Raw genomic sequence first — 17,583 nt, 5'->3', positions numbered from 1 at the left:
TAAGTGGCAGTTTATCCTGTCCCTCAGAATAGATTCTAACAATTTACCCACCACCGAGGTCAGACTGACTTACCTATAATTACTTGGCCTATACCTCGCACACTTTTTAAAACAATGGTACAATATTCGCAGATCTCCAATCGTCTGGTACCTCTCCTGTATCTAGTGAGGATCTGAAGATGACCCTCAGCGCATCCGCTATTTCCTCCCTGGCTTCCTTTAACAATCTGGGATGCAAACCATCCGCCCTGACGATTTATCCACTTTCAAGGACATCAGACCCTCTAGTACATCTTCTCTCATTATGTTCATCATATCTAATATTTCACACTCCTCCTCTTTAACTACAATGTCTGCATCAACCCTCTACTTTGTGAAGACGGAGATAAAAAACCCATTAAGAACCCTGCCCACACCTTCTGCATCTGCGCAAAAATTCCCTTGTACATCTGATAGGCCTACCCTTTCCTTAGTTATCATTATGCAAACAGATACTATTTATAATCCATAGTACGGTAGCATAATGGTTTATATTACTGGACTAGAGATCCAGAGGCTGGACGAACGATCTGAAGGCATGAGTTCAAATCCCATCACAGCAGCTGGGGGGGGGGGGGGGGGGGGTTGGACACCTGAATAAAAAGCTAGTATTAGTAATGGTGACCATGAAACGAATGTCGTGAAAACCCATCTGGTTCACCAACCTCCTTTAGGGAGGAAAATCTGCTGTCCTTATCCTGTGACTTTCAGCAATTTGGTTGGCTCTTAGCTATCCTCTGAAATGGCCTAATAAGCCACTCAAATGTATTCAAGGAGACTCACCACCACCTTCAAGGGCAATTCGGGATGGGGAATAAATGCTGGGTTTGCTAGCGACATCCACATCTCATGAATGAATCAAAATAGATTAGAAGTCATTGTACATTTGTACATCCTTTCCATTGTTGTCATCTTACACAAGCAAGTGATACATAAAGAATTTTTCACAGCAAGATTACAGAAACATTCAATGCACTCGGTTCGAAAGGGACTAGGATAAGCTTCTGCTTACCCTGTTCTCATTTTACTCACTAGCAACTATTTTCGGAGAAGTTTATTTTCAACCTTTACAACCATACCTTCTAGTTCACCAATTTTCTTTGCAAATACTTTAAGCTGCTTTTTCAGCTTCCGAACAGTCTTGTCCTGTTTTTCCAGTTGTTCCATAAGATCCTGTAGCAAAGGGCAAAGAAAACCAGACTGAAAATACAGAACTGTAGCATGCTACTGAAATTATGTTGCTGCAAGTGAAAATTGCTAACATTCAAGATTAGTAGAATAGCATAATGCAAGGTAAGTGTAGGCTGCTGGCATTAACAGGTTAGTACAAACAAGTTTAAATCACACAGGGCAGCTGGCAGTTAATTGATGCAGTTTCACAGAAGTGTAAACAAAGTTCAGCATGGACAACAAAAGCAAACCTCATCTAGAATGGTTCGGTGCATTCGGACAGTTCCAGATGAGGAGAAATTTTTTCTCTCAGAGGGCCGTGGGTCTTTGGAATTCTCTTCCTCAAAAGTCGGTGGAAGCAAAGTCCTTGAATATTTTTAAGGCAGAGGTAGATAGATTCTTGATAAGCAAGGGGTGGAAGGCTATCGGGGGTAGGTGGAAATTTGGAGTAATCAGTTATTATTGAACTTATTGAATGGCGGAGCGGGCTCCAAGGGCCGAGTGGCCTACTCCTACTTCGTATGTTCGTATGTACCTGATGGGACAGACAACTCTGGGGAATGGGTGGATGTGCACCCACCTGGTAAATTCAACTTGCTCCATTGCAACTGTGCCTCCTAGCTTAAGACGCAAAACTAGCTGCATTAGTTATGTTTCAACAAAATGTATTTTTGTGGATTTTAAGAACTAAATTGTCTTGCACATGGACAACTGCACTATTTTGAGACTTCAAGCAAAAGTCAAAATCCATTTCAAATCAAAGGATTAGGTTCAACCTAAAACTGCTAAACCTCTCTAATTCAGATGAGCTGATGTTCCGGAGTTACTCCAGCAGCCTGGGTAATGCCTGGAGTCATCCCTGATCCTGAGTCTTCCCAGCTGAGGCAAGGTTGAATGGTGACCAATTGCTTCTGGTCAGAAACAGAAGAAACTACTTGAGTTGACAAAGCAGTTATGAATTCAGTAAATGCTTTCCCCAAGTTGTGCAAGTTGGACAACATACTTGAATGGAACAAGTGTTGAAGAAGAAAAAAACACCATCTTCATGATCTGATAAATCAATTTTAAAAGCTGTACAAAGTTAGCAAAAAAGGAATACTAAAATATATTCTTTTTGACTTGCACTCGAAACCAATGATTTTATTCCACTGAGACCAAGCCAACAGAATTAGCAATAAACTGCACTGAAAATATATTGCAACGCTATGTTAAAAGTGACAGCAGAGAAACAGTAAGTTGTTGTGCAGCCACAATACATAAGAGGAAAAAAACAGACTTTTCTTCGCAGGTGCACAGGCAGGTCATTCTTCTGTTAGTGCTCCAGAACAGAGAAACAGTGGAAAGAGAACAATTTAGGCCATACAACAATGGTTTGATCTACATACAATGATCCGTTTGTAAAGCGAAATCCTGTAGAACTGATACTTCATGGGGTCATCTGCATATAACTCCTCATAATACTGCAAAAACAGTGGTGAGATTTGTGCTATTACCCAAGCAGTTTAGAAATTATGCCAGCAGAATGGGAAATATTCAGCAGTTGTTTAACAGGAGTGCATGTGTTCTATGATCTTCACTTTAAGCTCTGTGCATTTCTTTTTAAATTCAAACCTGTCAAAAGGTCATTCATTTTGCACCAGTCAAACGACTAGTCTTAAATTCTGAGTTGCACCATTTAATACATTAGGTTTGTACTCTAACCTAACCTGGCCATTAGACAGAGTTTTGTATGGCCAGCTGGAGTCATGTACAATGGAAGCTAAATCTATGACAACATCCATTGTGGGTGATCAACAAGGCTGCTACTAGAAGCTGCCACAAAGTGTCACAACACGACCTGAAATTAATTGCTGGAGTTTGCCAGTCTGTCTGAAGAAGTATCACTGCATCTAACGACTGCTCAGAAGATTGCTCCATTAAAAGCGTAAAATTATGGTGTGTTTGTCATCAGCAGGACTAATTTACCACTGATACAAATCTAGTTTAACATCCTATGAGTTGCTAGCATTGCTACACTATGGAGTATGGAGCACAGTGATTGGCTGCCATTGTATTTAATGAATAGTACATTTGTGAAGTGGCCACAACTTAAGCCTAAAAGTTACTGCTCATCCATTTCTACAACAGCAACTCCTGTTAAACAATATATTAACTGTTATTGCAATAAACAATTTTCTTTAAAGTCTCAGTCTTGATATTACACGAGTTGTAGAAAACATTTGAAGTATACCAGGAGAATCAAGAGAATTTATGAACTGTAATGTGATATTGGTAACTGCAAATGTTGCAATTACAACCTTTCGTGAACTGAAACACGTGGTAAAAGGATTACTGTTGGCAAACTTCCTACAGCCCTGTGTCCTATTTGAAATAATGCAAACATGGAAAAAAATGGATGAAGTATGATTTTAAAATAAAATACTGAAATATAAAGAAAGAAATTATGAAATTGCATAGCAGGTCAATCAGCATTTCTGAAGAGGAAAGACATAGTTCTGGCATGGAGTGTGTACCAGTCATCAGAACTGATGTCATAACCTGTCATTTCTCTTTACATATACTGATTGGCTTGCTGTGTAATATCACCACTTTCTCTTTTTATTTCAGGTGATCTGCATTTGCGGGTTTTCATTTTGGCCTGCTGTATTTCATTTTGGCATCAGTAGCTGTATAGTTGTGTTGAGATTAGTTCTATTTAACGATAATGAACACTTCAAAAGCTTATAAATCTAAATTAGTTCATGTGAATTGTTTCCACCCTTTTGTTTTACTTTTTGACCCCATACCTTCCACAATTTTCTTCCCTCCTCTCCTGAAGGTGACGGCTTTAACTGGGTACAATGACACAAGTGCCAGCAGCTACTCTGTGTGAGGTTAACCTATGCCTATTTGACCATCACACCCAAGCTTTATCCTGTCCGCACTGGACATCAGCAAAATGTACAATTTCTAACAGAGGCATTGGGTGGCCATAGGCAGCAGGACCTCTGGCTGAACATTTTCCCTCTCGGAAATGTCTTGGCCAATTTTAGAGTTCTTGAAAATGCCCTATTCTGGATCAGTTAATTATGCTTATATTCAGATTGAATTTAGGACCTTCCTGATCTGCAATGCCAAGTACTACGTAACACAGTGCATCCATTGACTGAACCATCAGACACCCAGGCCATTAGCTTTTAGAGCCATAATTGTTTTGGGGTCCACTGCATCACTTTTAAAGTTGCACCTCTTCAATATTAAAACTTGAACTGCCATGGCTAGGTTTTTTTCTCTTCACCTTCACACTTCTAAACAAATAATCTGACATATACTGTAGATGCATCTATCAGTTTGTCTTTGTTACCTGATACTTAAAGTGGTAATTGATGACAGTCCATTCCCTTTTAAATATTCTTTCGCCCTCCCTTCCCCTCATGTCACTTATTACTCTGGCTGAGGGCTTGAGATTGTAATCTTCTCCCTTGCTTCAATCAATGTTGCTCTCAAGGTGACTTGCTCTTTGGTTTTCCCATTGAGAGGGATCCAATCTCCACTAAAAGCCAAGATTTGTTATGCGTGCACAAATCCTCATCTCTGGTACAACATATTGAAACACCAACATCCTGTCACCATGTGTTATTTATCAAAAAGCTTCGTGTGGGTAACTAGTCAATGATAACTAATCGAATCAGTTTAGTTATTGAATAAGGATGGATTTACTATATTAAGTTGAAGCAGATGTTTTCAGTTAGACTCCATGTTATGTATCATTGATGATAATTCATTCATTTGTGAAATTGTAGCTAATATTGTTGGACATTAGAGTGCCACCATCCCATTTTCCACAGATACAAAGAGGAGGTGAAGAGACCAAGCTGCTAACTTATTTCTGTTCTCATCTCATCGGCTTTTAAGGTCTTGCCCTTAGTTTTTATATGGGGATGTTGAACCAGGCTGCTGGCTGGCAGGCACCATACCTAGATTCTGCAATTAGTGATAGTAATTTGTAAAATGCCAAAGGACAGAATGGGAATACTTCTCTTCACCTCCACCCTCACCCCCACTGCTATGATTATTTAGCTAGATGTGGAGAAATGTAGAACTTGAGATGGGGTAGGCACGAATTTAATGTTATAAATTATTTTATGAGGAAATGCCAAAATGATAGGTCCCCTTTTCAGCATGAATTGATTTTATCGTTCACTCCATAGTAAAGCATAACATCCCATTTAGAACCAGCATCCAGTGGCCATTTTAGTCAGAAAACTCTGACGCAATCCAAATGGAAGAAGACTCATGCCCAATGGATCATCTCAGAAATGCCAACAGATCCAGTTAAGGCCAGAAAAAAATGTTACAGAGAAAGTAAAGTTCCCACCACCAGGATACCAACAATTAAACCATGCTTTGCCAAGATGAATAACTGCATGCATAGTCTGCCACAATTCTAAAGCAAAATTAAGAGTTTCATGTTGCTTGTCGGAACTGGAAACCACACAGGCCATCATAATATGACAGAACTTCTAAAAATTACTTCATATTCTGAGCATAATGCTGAATGGCTAAAAGTCATGGTTACATTTTAATAGTTTTCTTTGTCATTTCCATAATATATACACATACACTGCAAAGACGCTGGCCAACATTAAAAACTTGTTTCTATTGTAACGAAACTCTATACCTAGCTCCATGACTGAACTGTAGTATTTTACAATGATGGATCAGCTACTCCAATAACATACCTACTTTTCTCAGATCAAAAGGTTTGCGTAAGTAATTCTGCTAGCACTATGCATGCAATTAGATGTATTTGTAAGCAACAAGCACCTAATCATTATGGCTGGTAGTTTGTATGTGTAGAATATTGCCAAAAAGGAAATGGACTTTGTTACCTACACTGATGTACTTTATGAGCACTGTTAGTCTGACAAAGCAAGGCTATACTTACAAGATTTTCATTGGTTAACCGAGTAATCTCATGTTGCAGACTGGCCTCAATTCGGGCTTCAGGTGGCAGTTGCAAGTTCTGGGCCAGTAGTTGCTGCTGACGATTTATCTCCTCCTTGAGATTCTGAACCTCCCCACGCAAAATCTCCAACTCATTCTCATAATTCTTTTTCTGTCCCTGAAGCTGAGATTCCAACAATCTGCGGGAAAAGGCATTAGAAAATTGTAACTGTCCCTCTGTAAGCCCAACACACCTAAATCAGGGTGGTCAACACTCAAGGCTTAAAGCTGTGATTGAGTGCTATCTTTAGGGCAAACGTAAAAGCACGACATTCTTTAAACCTTTCAAAGTGGTACAGGCAAGTGGACGAATGAAAATATTCATAAAATGATTTTTTTTAAAAATGAAACTTGACAGCATCACCACCTCCTTTTAATTTCACAACAACTGAACACAACGATGACCCTTAAGTAACTTTAATATCAACACTTGTGAACTGAAGTAACACTTTGTGAAGGTTTAACAATGTGAAGCAGCAACACGACATTAACAACATCATCGACAAGAAACTAGCTCCTGAAGGCACATCGAAGATTGTGCCTTGCAGTGCTTTCAGTTGGCTTAAAAGGTTACTACTGCGTTTCCAAAGAGTTGAGGAACTAGAGGAGCCCAGGGTAAGTATCTGTGCATAGCTGGCATTTCTACTAGAAAGTGAGATTGAAAAGTCAGTTGCATGCTGCCAACCTTCACTGACTGAAAGCTTGTATCTTTACGTTTTCCTCATTTACATGAAAGTTTGCACACACTGAGGTAAGGGATATTAGTACAAGAGGAACTTTCCGGTTACAATAATCCAGTATCAGGACTACCAGCTGTAGGGCAAAGCTCCCTTTACTCGACCCAATCCATATGCCACAGGGACATATTCAAAACAGTTCCTTCCTTCTATACAGATGCAATATTTAGATTTTCCACACATGACATTCTTGTGGGTTGTCAGAGTAGGACTGTTAATTAGGTCTAAGTTGTGTGGTGCTCATTAGAAATGGAGCTGAAATGGCCTCTTTTCACAGGAGAGTCATCAGTCATGGCTAGACTGCAATACTGAAAGCGAGAGGACATGGTGCTCACACACAGCAACATCCAATCCTCTGCATTCAATCTTTGCAGCAAAATCAAAATTAATTCTGTCATTTTTTTTAAAACCACTCGATGTAGAAAAGCTAATGTGCTCAAAGGTTTCAAGAGCTGCCACTATCAGATAACATTTTACAACTTCACACTTACTTCTGTTATTCTAGAAGTAGCAGTATTTAGCTAATGTTAAAAAGGATTACATAGCCATTAAGCAGAAAATGCATTAAAAAAATCTACTTTGAAGTTACCGTAGAGCAGCCATTAAGAAGTTCAGTTAGAATTCACCGCACACTACTAGATTTGATTTTTAATGGCAAATACTGACATTTCTTGGTTTAAGCTTGGTTAACACAGTAAGTCAAACTCTAGATGCAAGAGTTGGAGTATTTTTTCACTAACATTCACACTAAAGCATATCTCTGTAACGCAAGTGCACAGCAAAAGGCCTCTGGTTAGTGACAAACATAGAAAGACCCTAGGATAAATGTGGTAACCTGTTGGTTTGTTTTAACCCTTGATAAGCCATCCAAAGCTCTCCATCCTCATTCAGCAAATGGCAGTCCTGTGATGGTCTTCAATGAGAACAAAAACGCAAACAGAAAAAAAACAGGGACAAATGATGGGAATGAGTATGAAATGTTAATGATTATGCTCACAAATGATGGTAACATACAAAAGACAGACACACATTCGGACCATCTGAAACTACATTGAAACATTAACTTATGGACTTATCATCTAATATACATTGTACATTTCATTCTGCTTTTGAAATCAAAAATGTAACCAGTAATGTACTACCAACAACTTGCAACTTTATGGTTTCTTTAACACTTAAAAAAAAACAAGGCGCTTCAGAAGTGTAAAAATGAATGTCAGTCCATAGAAGGCTGACTAAAACCCATGTGACCTTTTTTTCTCCATCTAGGAATAACAAAATTAGTCATGGTGACTATTTGAGGTTTGTGTTTGATCAGCATAACAGTGCTTTGTTTAATAAAATGCTGGAGATACTTGTTTTTGAACAGTTGAAGCATAGTGTGAAGATTGACCATCCATCTCGTATTCCCAATTCATGTTGTACAATACTTGTAGTTCAACTGATGTCGATAGCAAAGTGCTGTGAAAATGAGGAGTGCTGAATGATTACAAGCTCAGAAACACAAGGCCTCAAAGTCTGGTTAAGTGGGAATGTGGAATTTGGGTGAATTATCCAATAGGGGTGATGAAACTTAGATCCACCAGGTTTCTGCCCTGTTCATTCCACTGCCTAAATTCCAGGACAGGGGAGGGTGGGGGAATGAGGTTGTTGGCCGGGTGAATCTTCTACTCACCCTCCCCAAGTCTGCTTGAATCTTGGGGGCATATCTGGGTGTAGGGTACATGCCTGGAAATTTGCTCAGTGCATCATCAATTGGCCAATAGGAAGAGGTGACACTGTTCAAAGGCAAGGTTCAATCCCCAAGAAGATGGGTTCCCTTAAAAAGACAGCAATTTGCTCTCTTAACAGCAGAAAGAGTATCCTTTTCTCTTCATCCTTTAGGGTCCTCCTTTCTAAGTAGCTGGCTGCCACTTCGTAATTCGCTGGCACAACGGGGCAGGTGCCAATATAGGAACAGGGACCTGCCCCAATTCTGGTTATGACCTTGTCCCTGTGACACGGAATGGAGCCCACAATGTAGCCTGCAGGTGCCAGAAGTCACTTCCACCAGTGAAGCAGGGACACTGGAATTTCAGAGCCAAGGTCTGCACATCCCGTATAAAGTTATCAACTTCCACAGTTTATTTTGCTAAGAATTAAAATCACTCAGTTCATCATTAATTCAGACAAACTGCTATTGTGAAAAGACGACAACAGATTACCTCTCTGTTGCAAGATCCTCGGAAGCTGGAGGCAAGGTCTACAATTTACAGGTTCATCTGAAATGCGAGCATGCTCCCTGGCTTCCCTAAAGGAATACCTTTTCTAAATAAAATAGGAACATTCTAGTTTAATACTTCTTTTCCCTCTCTCCCTTGTTCCTCTGAAGACTTTGACTCCTTTCTGGGGTATTGATCCATGAGAAGTGGACGCCTTCTGATACTTGATCCAGGTGGCAATTCACACATGTGCCTTGACAGCAATGGTCAGAAGGGTATTTGCCTTTTTTTGGGTTGGGAGGGGGAGGGGTCGGGGGCAGGGGAGTGCACCACAGCTAAACCCAATGCCTCACACAACATCCACACACAAGCACTTGCACCAGGAAGAATCAAGAGCAGGAATCCCAGTTGGTTTTTTCCCTTCCCTAACCCAAGGATGGCATTTTGAAAAATTCTAACTAAAAGATAATTATAGTTTTACCTGCATATCATTGGCATAAGTCATGACGGTAGCTATCAGATTTTTAAATCTTAGTATTTATTCAAATACTGATCAAACAAATTCACAGCAACACATACAACTCATGTACAATGATGCACAAGCAAAACTTTGCAGAGAAATATAGACAAATTGGCAAGATAGTTTTCCAATTAACTGATTTTGTAAAGGTTGTCTGGAGCAAGTGGCAGAATCCCTGCCCTCAGTGACAAGGTCTTCTGCTTTCAACACTGAGTCAGACCGGGTGGCTAACTATTGACGGTACCCTAACCTACCACAGACCTGTTCAGCTCAAATACTGAATATACCACAGCGGGCTGATTCAGATCCAATCTTTCAATGCCGCAGTGCCATCTTGGTGAAGTATCCTCTTTTAACACATTGTTACTTTCCAGGTTAAACACATCTAACACACAGAAAATGGTTTTGCTGATTCTCCTGTTCCTCATAGATTGCATCAGGAAGCTGTATTTATAAGTTGGGATGCCTTCCTCTACATCTACTCCTATATGTCAACAAATTCTTAAGACCTTTGTGGGGGTGAGTAGCCACCCTCCCTGATCCTGTGATTTTCACAGGCTTCTAACTTGTCTGGAATCACAGAAGGACTATCAGAAAACTGGGATGTTAACTAGACCGCATTAGATAGTGAACTCATTGAAGTAATGGACTGTTCGGTGTGAGAGGAAGATCCACCTGCTGTGATCCTTCAGCAGTTAACACATATCCTCCCTATCCCATTACATGTAAAAAGCTCATGAAAGAGATTATTCATAAACCCAGTCTCCTATAATCATGAAGATAGCAGTTAGTTCCAGTTTGGCAGGATCTTCAGGTACTTTGAAATGCCTGATACCCAGAGCTACAGTTCCAAATAAGACAACCAAAAACAGATCGAACTGGTTCTTAAAAGGATGCTTCCTGCACCTGCTGCACAAATAACTCTTGATACATCTATCTGCTTTGGCATCTCATTTTACTTTATAAATCATTGATCACTCCCTTCTCATTTCATTGTTTATGAAAAAATAGTCCTTGTTCTTTTCCTCCTACTGGTTTAAGATGATGCCAGCCAAATTTGGTAACCATAGCAGGCTGTCCTAGATTACGGAATCCAAGAGGAGGGCAGATTTTAGATTCATCTGTTTTAAGGCCTCAAATTGCATGGATTGCTCCCGCACAAAAGAGAAAGGAAAGTTAACAAACACCACAGGGGCTTTACCTCTCTTCACCTCGCAGGTTGTTCATTTCTGGATCTCAACTAATCATTTGGGTAGTCAGTAAAGCTGTAATTAAAGAAGTCTATCCCAGGGCATCTGATAATCTTTGTAATCATAACCTGCACCTCATCGTACATGAGCTTTGGGATTAGATTTAGATTTTTCTAGCAGAAAGCCAGCACAGACATGATGGGCCAAATGGCCTCATTCTGAGCTGGAAACCTCTAGGTGTTGGGAATAATAGTTATGGAAATATTTTCTTAAGATTTCCTTTCAGGAACAGAGATTACTTTTCCACAATTCTCTTTGTCCATGCAATTACTCACCCTGACTAATTCTGATGTTATCTCATTTCTGTTCACAAAACAATGACTTTGGAGATTGTCTTCAAAGCTAATGTCAGGATCCTAGACAGATTGTCTCATTGTAATAACATCTAGCATTGTGCAGTCAACTATAGTCAGAGACAATGCACACACTGGGCAAGATAGAACAGCCACCTAATCCACCCTTTTATGGTCACAATTTTCAACATACTAATTATTCAGGGATTCCTCGCACAATAAAAATTTACTGACTGACTCACAAATTCATATGAAAACTGCACTCGCTTCCGACCTAGTCAAACAAATCTGCAAGCGAGGTCAAAACAGAGTTGTTCATTGAAACACAGTTACAGGTCTCTTGCTCAAGTTTTAACCCTCAGTATTCCTTTCAGACATTGAGCAACTGGCATTCTGTCTGAATTATTGAATCACTAATATCAAGTGATTGAGCTGCAAACTTTATACAAAGCAAAGGGAAAAAAAAGGTAGAAATACCAATAATCTAATGGTATCTAGCCTTACCAAAGTCACATGATCAAGCTCCCAGATTAGCCTTTAGCATGAGTGAGGTGGATAGATTTAAAACAAATTGTGGCACTTACAAGTCAAAATAGTTCATCTTCTCAGCTATTCAGACCCTATTAGTTTTACACTAAATGTACAAGCAATGCATCTCCAAGCGGATTAATGAACCAACCGAGATATGACAAATACCAGATCTGCATGGGGGTAAACGGTAATTGCACAGGATATTCTTGATTAGAAATCAGCTTTGCAGCCAAATCATCGTTTCCATATGCTGTAGATCTGTCCTCTGATAAAATTTAGAAAACATTACTATGTAACTCAATCGCACAGCATGATAGTCATCCTTATTGGGCCCATGAGAATGATCTCTCCATAATATGCAGTCCTTGCTCAAAATTGTTCTGGTCATTTACCTCACTCTAATCAAAGTTACACTTTTATATATTACCAACCCCTGCTACAGATTATAACCAAAGAACATTAAAACAGTTTGAAGAAGGTGTGATGATTAATGGAAGCACAGAAACAATGGGAATGTTACACAAACACGCACAAACACACACTTTTCCACCAGTGACCACTGGAACGCATTGGATTATTACCTGTTGGTTTCCTTGAGTCCCATGTACGCTTGGGTTATTTCACCTTGATCCTTCATTTTACATACATCCTCCAAGAGGACCATTGGCTCCGTCATCGTCTCCTGCAACAAGAACTCACTGAGCATTCCAGCAACATTCACAATAAACAGGATTCCACTGCTGAACAAAGCAACATTGAACAGGAAACTTTGGGAATGAGATTCCTTTATTAATGAAAAAGTAAATAATCTGTAACATTTACTTTCTTCTGATGATCTGATAGAAGACAAAAAGGGAATGTTTGTGTAGAATTTAAATAGCGGTAGTTAAGTCTGCCCTATAAAGTGGCGGCTTTAAGGCATGCATACCTGCTGGGAACAATCGGACTTATTTGCGCGGCTACAGCACATGGTCTGTGGTATAAATGTATATTTCCAGTCCCCAAATGAACGTTTGGAGTAGATTCCCTCTCGGTCATCAAAGATGAGCCAAGAATGAGTGTGTTTTTACACACGCACTAACGTTTTTGCTCATATCAGCAACTGGAGGGAAAACATTCTCATATTCTGTCCCCACTTTCTGGAGAACAGAGTGCATCACTAACGAGAGCGGTGCTGGAGAACTGGTGTGAGACATCAATTGTACGGTAAATTTTAGGATGTGTACACTTGGGCTAAAACTCGAGTGAGTACGAACAATAAACCACCACAATGCGTTTCCATATAAAACATTTACACCCGAAATGGCCAAGATTCATCAGAGTATTTTCAAAAACACTAATGCTTTTTTGGATGCCATTCTTTTCAAATCAGTAAGACGACAACGTCCTTATTTTCAGTCACGTTCTGTATTTTCTTCCAACTATCACGAAACCAGGATTGAAACAAGCTTCTAAATAAAATGTCATTCTGCTCAATGCTCCCCCATATGTGCCTCTCAATTGAACATAAATAATTGCAGTAACGGGGAGAGGAGAAATCCTATCACAGTATCTGGTTTCCTGTAATCCATCACACTGCAGATGGACTGGCTGAACCTCCAACAATTTCCTCAGCCACCTGATTGGCCGTCATATCTGCAGTGGGACTCCTTTTCCCACTGTTTATCTGCGGTTTCTGCCAAAGGTGCTGTGGCTTGTGAGGAGACTCTCTGAGGAAATTCCGGCGCAATTTTCTAAATTTTGCCTCCCACTCCCATTCACAAAACATACAACTCAGTAATTCAGTTACAACCCTTTCGTTTGATTTTTCCCACCACCACTGTTTGGGATAGAAATGCAATACTGTACCAATATGCCTCCTGGCTTGCTAAGGCCATGTGGGAGCAGCCATTACAGTCAGTTTAATTAAAAGACAGACTGGTGTGTCCTGTGAGCACGTAACATGGTGTCAGAGTGGAGCTGAGATTGAAGAGCTGTTGACAAGCACAGCTACGGAACAATAGAATGGTCAAAACTGCTAAAAGCTGCAAAAAGCGACAGAAAAGGAACAAAGAAACAGCTGAAAGCACAGGGTAAGACAATGGCTGCAAAATTTCCTCTGCCTGCCGGTCGAAATGAAAGGTGATATGAAACAGAACTGGCAGCCTATCCACTCGCAATGGCAAAATTACGAAATTGCAACTGATTTAATTAACAAACCAGAGCAGCTGCGAGTAGCTACACTTTTATCACTGTTGGGGAGAAACTGTTACAAAGTGTATTCCACCCTAAATCTCTCCCAAGAACAAAAAGAAAGGACAGCAGAAATTTTGAAAGCCTTGACGGCACACTTTGAACCCCAAGTGAACGTAGCCGATGAACGGTATGTGTTCAATATTAGGGCCACAAAGTGAAAAAGAGTCCATTGATCAATATGTGACTGCAGTAACACAGCTCGCAGAATCCTGTGAATTTGCACAACTAAAAGATGATCTAATTAAAGACAGCACTGTATTAGGCATAAGAGATCCTGCAGTGAGAGCACAACTACTGAGAGAGGAGAAACTTAGTCTCAGGAAAGCAACTGACATGTGCAGAAGGGCTGAGGTTGTAAATCCCCAGCTAGATCATGTTCCTGGCAGAACAGACCAGGCCTTGCATTATGCTGATAAACATTCCAGGCCAAAAGGGCAGAAAGATCATGGACAAAGAGCAGGATGCAAATACTGCGGAGGACATCACACACAGGAAAAGAAGGCGTGTCCAGTATGGGGACAGCAGTGTTCTCACTGCAAGAAGTCGAATCATTCTGCACACAAATGTTTGGCTAGAAGGAAGCACAATGAGCAGGTACAGATGGCCACTGGAGATATATCAGCTGGAGATTCTGATGAATTACTATACACCATACAACAGGTTGTTTCCGTCAGGTCGATAGGTGATAAATGGTTTATGACAGTTGGAGTGATGACTGCAGGAGGAGAATAACAAGTCAACATAAAGTGCCTGAAAGATACCGGTGCGTTATGCAACATCATGACTTTCAAAGACCTGTGCAAAAGTGGCTCAACATGGCGATCCAAAAATGAAGCCCTCAAAAGTAAGGGTTGAGGGTACATGATGGCATCATACTAGTGCCAAGAGGACAAGTTACTCTGAGAGCCCTTTGCAATGGCAAGAACGAAGATCTGAAGTTCCAAATCATAGACGGCAAGCAGAAACCACTCATCTCAGCTGGAGCAAGTCTAAAGCTTGGACCGGTAACCTTCAACGTGCAAAAAGAAATTTGCAATGTGTCACAGCGCGCTAACTTGGGCAACTCAGTGTTAATGGTAATGCATGAAAATTGGTTTTTTTGTATGAAAAGAGGGGTGTTTGGGATATAAATGCAATATTGTACCAATGTGCTTCCTGGCTTGCCGTAATCATGTGACCTCTACCATGAGGGACTCTGACTGGGGGCAGCCATTACAGTCAGTTTAATTAAAGACGGAGCCCACACCAGAGCACGTAACAACCACCCCCCCCCCCCCCCCCCACCCATCCCACTCCACCCAGGCAGTCACAAAGGAATGGGAATGCATTCAGGCAACTTCAGTTCGATCTTTAAAACAGATATTTAAGGCTGAATTTTACTGAACCCCCCCCCCCCACCCACCACCCCGATGTCGGGGGTTGTGGCCTCGATGCCAGGAAGGCCCCGCCCCATTTAACCAGCAGCAGCGAGGCCTCGGGGCACCCTCCCCCACCGCCACTTGGCAAAAAAAAAACCATATTTAAATAAAGTATAAATCACTGTATAATTACTTACCTTTTCACAATGTCCATTCCATGCTAATATTCCAGCCAGTTGCTGGAAGTCCCACACCTTCAGATGTCCAATCGGAAATCCGAGACGCAACATTGGGGAGGGGGGGGGGGGGAGAGTGAAATTTTCAGGGTGTGGAGGGGAGGTGGGGGGAGCACGGGAAAACTCCTTCTCTATTGGCTGAGGGGATAGATTGGTGGGAAGGGGTTGAAGGGTAAAGGTAACAAAGTTTGGGGGTGGGGGGGGGGGGGGGGGGGAGGTTGGGGAACGGAAAACGTTTTTTTTTGTGCGGAAAAGACAATAAATGGTCATTGAGGTGGTGGGAGAGGGGGCTTCGATCTTTTATTGAAGTTATAACTTTAAATGTTCCCTCTATTTCTGTTTAAATATTCATATTGCCAGTAAGGGCTTGTAGCCCTTTAAAAATGGCGCTGGCACGATGGCGTGGACACCCCGTTGCCGGGGACAGAGTGCCCGCCTCCTCTACGTCATCGGGAGCGGGCGGTCCGCCCCCTCCATGTTAATGATCTGCCACGCAAAATATTGCGGCTGCTCCACAGCGCACATCTCGTGCGTGTTACGCGCCGTTCCGGGAGCTCGCCGCCGTTATTAAAATTCAGCCCTTAGTGTCAATGAGCATCATCAGAAGGATTTCTGTAAAAACCCAACGAGGTTATTAATATGTGTCAGGGAAGGAAAGCTGTCGTCCTTACCAAGTCAGGCCCATACATGACTCCAGTCTCTCACCAACGTGGCTGACTATCAACTGCACTCTAAAGTGGTCACTAGCTAAGCCACTCAGCTGTATCAAACAGCTAGAAAGACAAACAAGGAGAAAACCGATGGAATACTCAGCTATAACTTCAGCATTGAATCAGGATAACATTGTGGCAGCACCTTCAACATCTGGATGACAGCGGTTCGGGAACTTACTACCACCTCCACCTGCTCAAGAGCAACTAAGCATGGCAGTAAACACTGCCCCGACCTGCAGTGACCATGTCTCCAGATGAAATAGACCAAAATGTCAGCAGAGGTATAAAGCATAAAATTAATCTACATTAAAAAGCACAGTATCACAAAAGGAACAGCAGAAAAGCATAACATTTACCTTGCTTTCCTAAAGGTGAGTGAGGAATTCAGAGGAAAAATACAAAACAGGATGTTAGCCACATAAAAACATTGCTAGAACATTCATTTGAACCAAAAGTTAACTATGGAATGTTACTGGATTGTTACAGCACAAGTCTTTTTCTACATGAATAAATAAACGTAAAACATTTAACTGCTGGTGGGTATTTTCCATCTATTTTAGGGTGCAGCAGCTTTGTATGTACCTTATGTGCCATCGCTTCCTTTTGGCTGACGAGCTGGGATCGCAGAATGAGGACTTCCTCTTTACGAACCTCCAGCTCTTCACTTGATGCAGTCAGCTGGTTAAGTAGAACTTTGTACGCAGGAGAACCAGGGGCTGTAACCTGTGGGGAGGCCTTCTCAGTCAGAGCTCTGTGCAGTTCATTCAGTTCATTCTTTAATTTCTTATTCTCAGACTCTAGTTCTTGCCTCTGTGAAATAAAACATGGAATAATCAATCGAAAAAATAAAACTCACCCCAGCTGAATAAGTACATGAAAGTTGAATTAAGCCATTTCTTGAATCCAGAAACTCTGTCCTGGGCAGTCCAGGGAAACAATTCCAATAATTCTTCAAAGTTCATTCTCCCTCCACAACAAATCACTGAGTAGTTTTATATCAGCGGCTAGTGTGGTGGGTGACTGATTTGATAGGAGCACAATTCTATTTCTTTGGAATGTCTAAAAGGCTCAGAGAGGGAAAGTTTTAAAGACCCTTCCATTTCACACAGAATAGTGATGTTCACAAATCTAATTGCAATGAATTCTGCATTTCTTGCGAGATGAGATTGTACTCATCTAATTTTATAGTTCAGAGATCAGAAAAAACAGTGAACAATTCTCTGCTGCACGAGGTGTTATTTAAGCAGAAGGTAATGTTCATGGAAAATACTAAGGCCTGGATTTTGCCGTCCATGGCGAAATGATGGTGCTTGC

At 41.0% G+C, this 17,583-nt stretch overlaps 1 protein-coding gene across 9 annotated transcripts in view; it reads right to left on the bottom strand.

Moving 5' to 3' along the window:
• Positions 1-17,583, bottom strand: part of myo5aa (myosin VAa) — a 189,764-nt gene that overhangs the window by 20,993 nt on the left and 151,188 nt on the right. For 6 of the 9 annotated variants that reach the window (XM_068017977.1, XM_068017976.1, XM_068017978.1 and 3 more), the window contains 6 exons: positions 16,852-17,079; positions 12,309-12,409; positions 7,768-7,845; positions 6,137-6,335; positions 2,595-2,669; positions 1,119-1,212 (listed from right to left, as the gene is read on the bottom strand). In XM_068017977.1, coding sequence (XP_067874078.1) covers positions 1,119-1,212; positions 2,595-2,669; positions 6,137-6,335; positions 7,768-7,845; positions 12,309-12,409; positions 16,852-17,079 — 775 coding nt within the window. The remainder of the gene's footprint in view (positions 1-1,118; positions 1,213-2,594; positions 2,670-6,136; positions 6,336-7,767; positions 7,846-12,308; positions 12,410-16,851; positions 17,080-17,583) is intronic. The other 3 variants (XM_068017979.1, XM_068017980.1, XM_068017982.1) reach the window with 3 other exon arrangements.

This window comes from Heterodontus francisci, chromosome 38 (assembly GCF_036365525.1).
Source record: "Heterodontus francisci isolate sHetFra1 chromosome 38, sHetFra1.hap1, whole genome shotgun sequence".
NCBI lineage: Eukaryota > Metazoa > Chordata > Chondrichthyes > Heterodontiformes > Heterodontidae > Heterodontus > Heterodontus francisci.
This window is presented reverse-complemented; position numbering and strand designations above follow the sequence as displayed.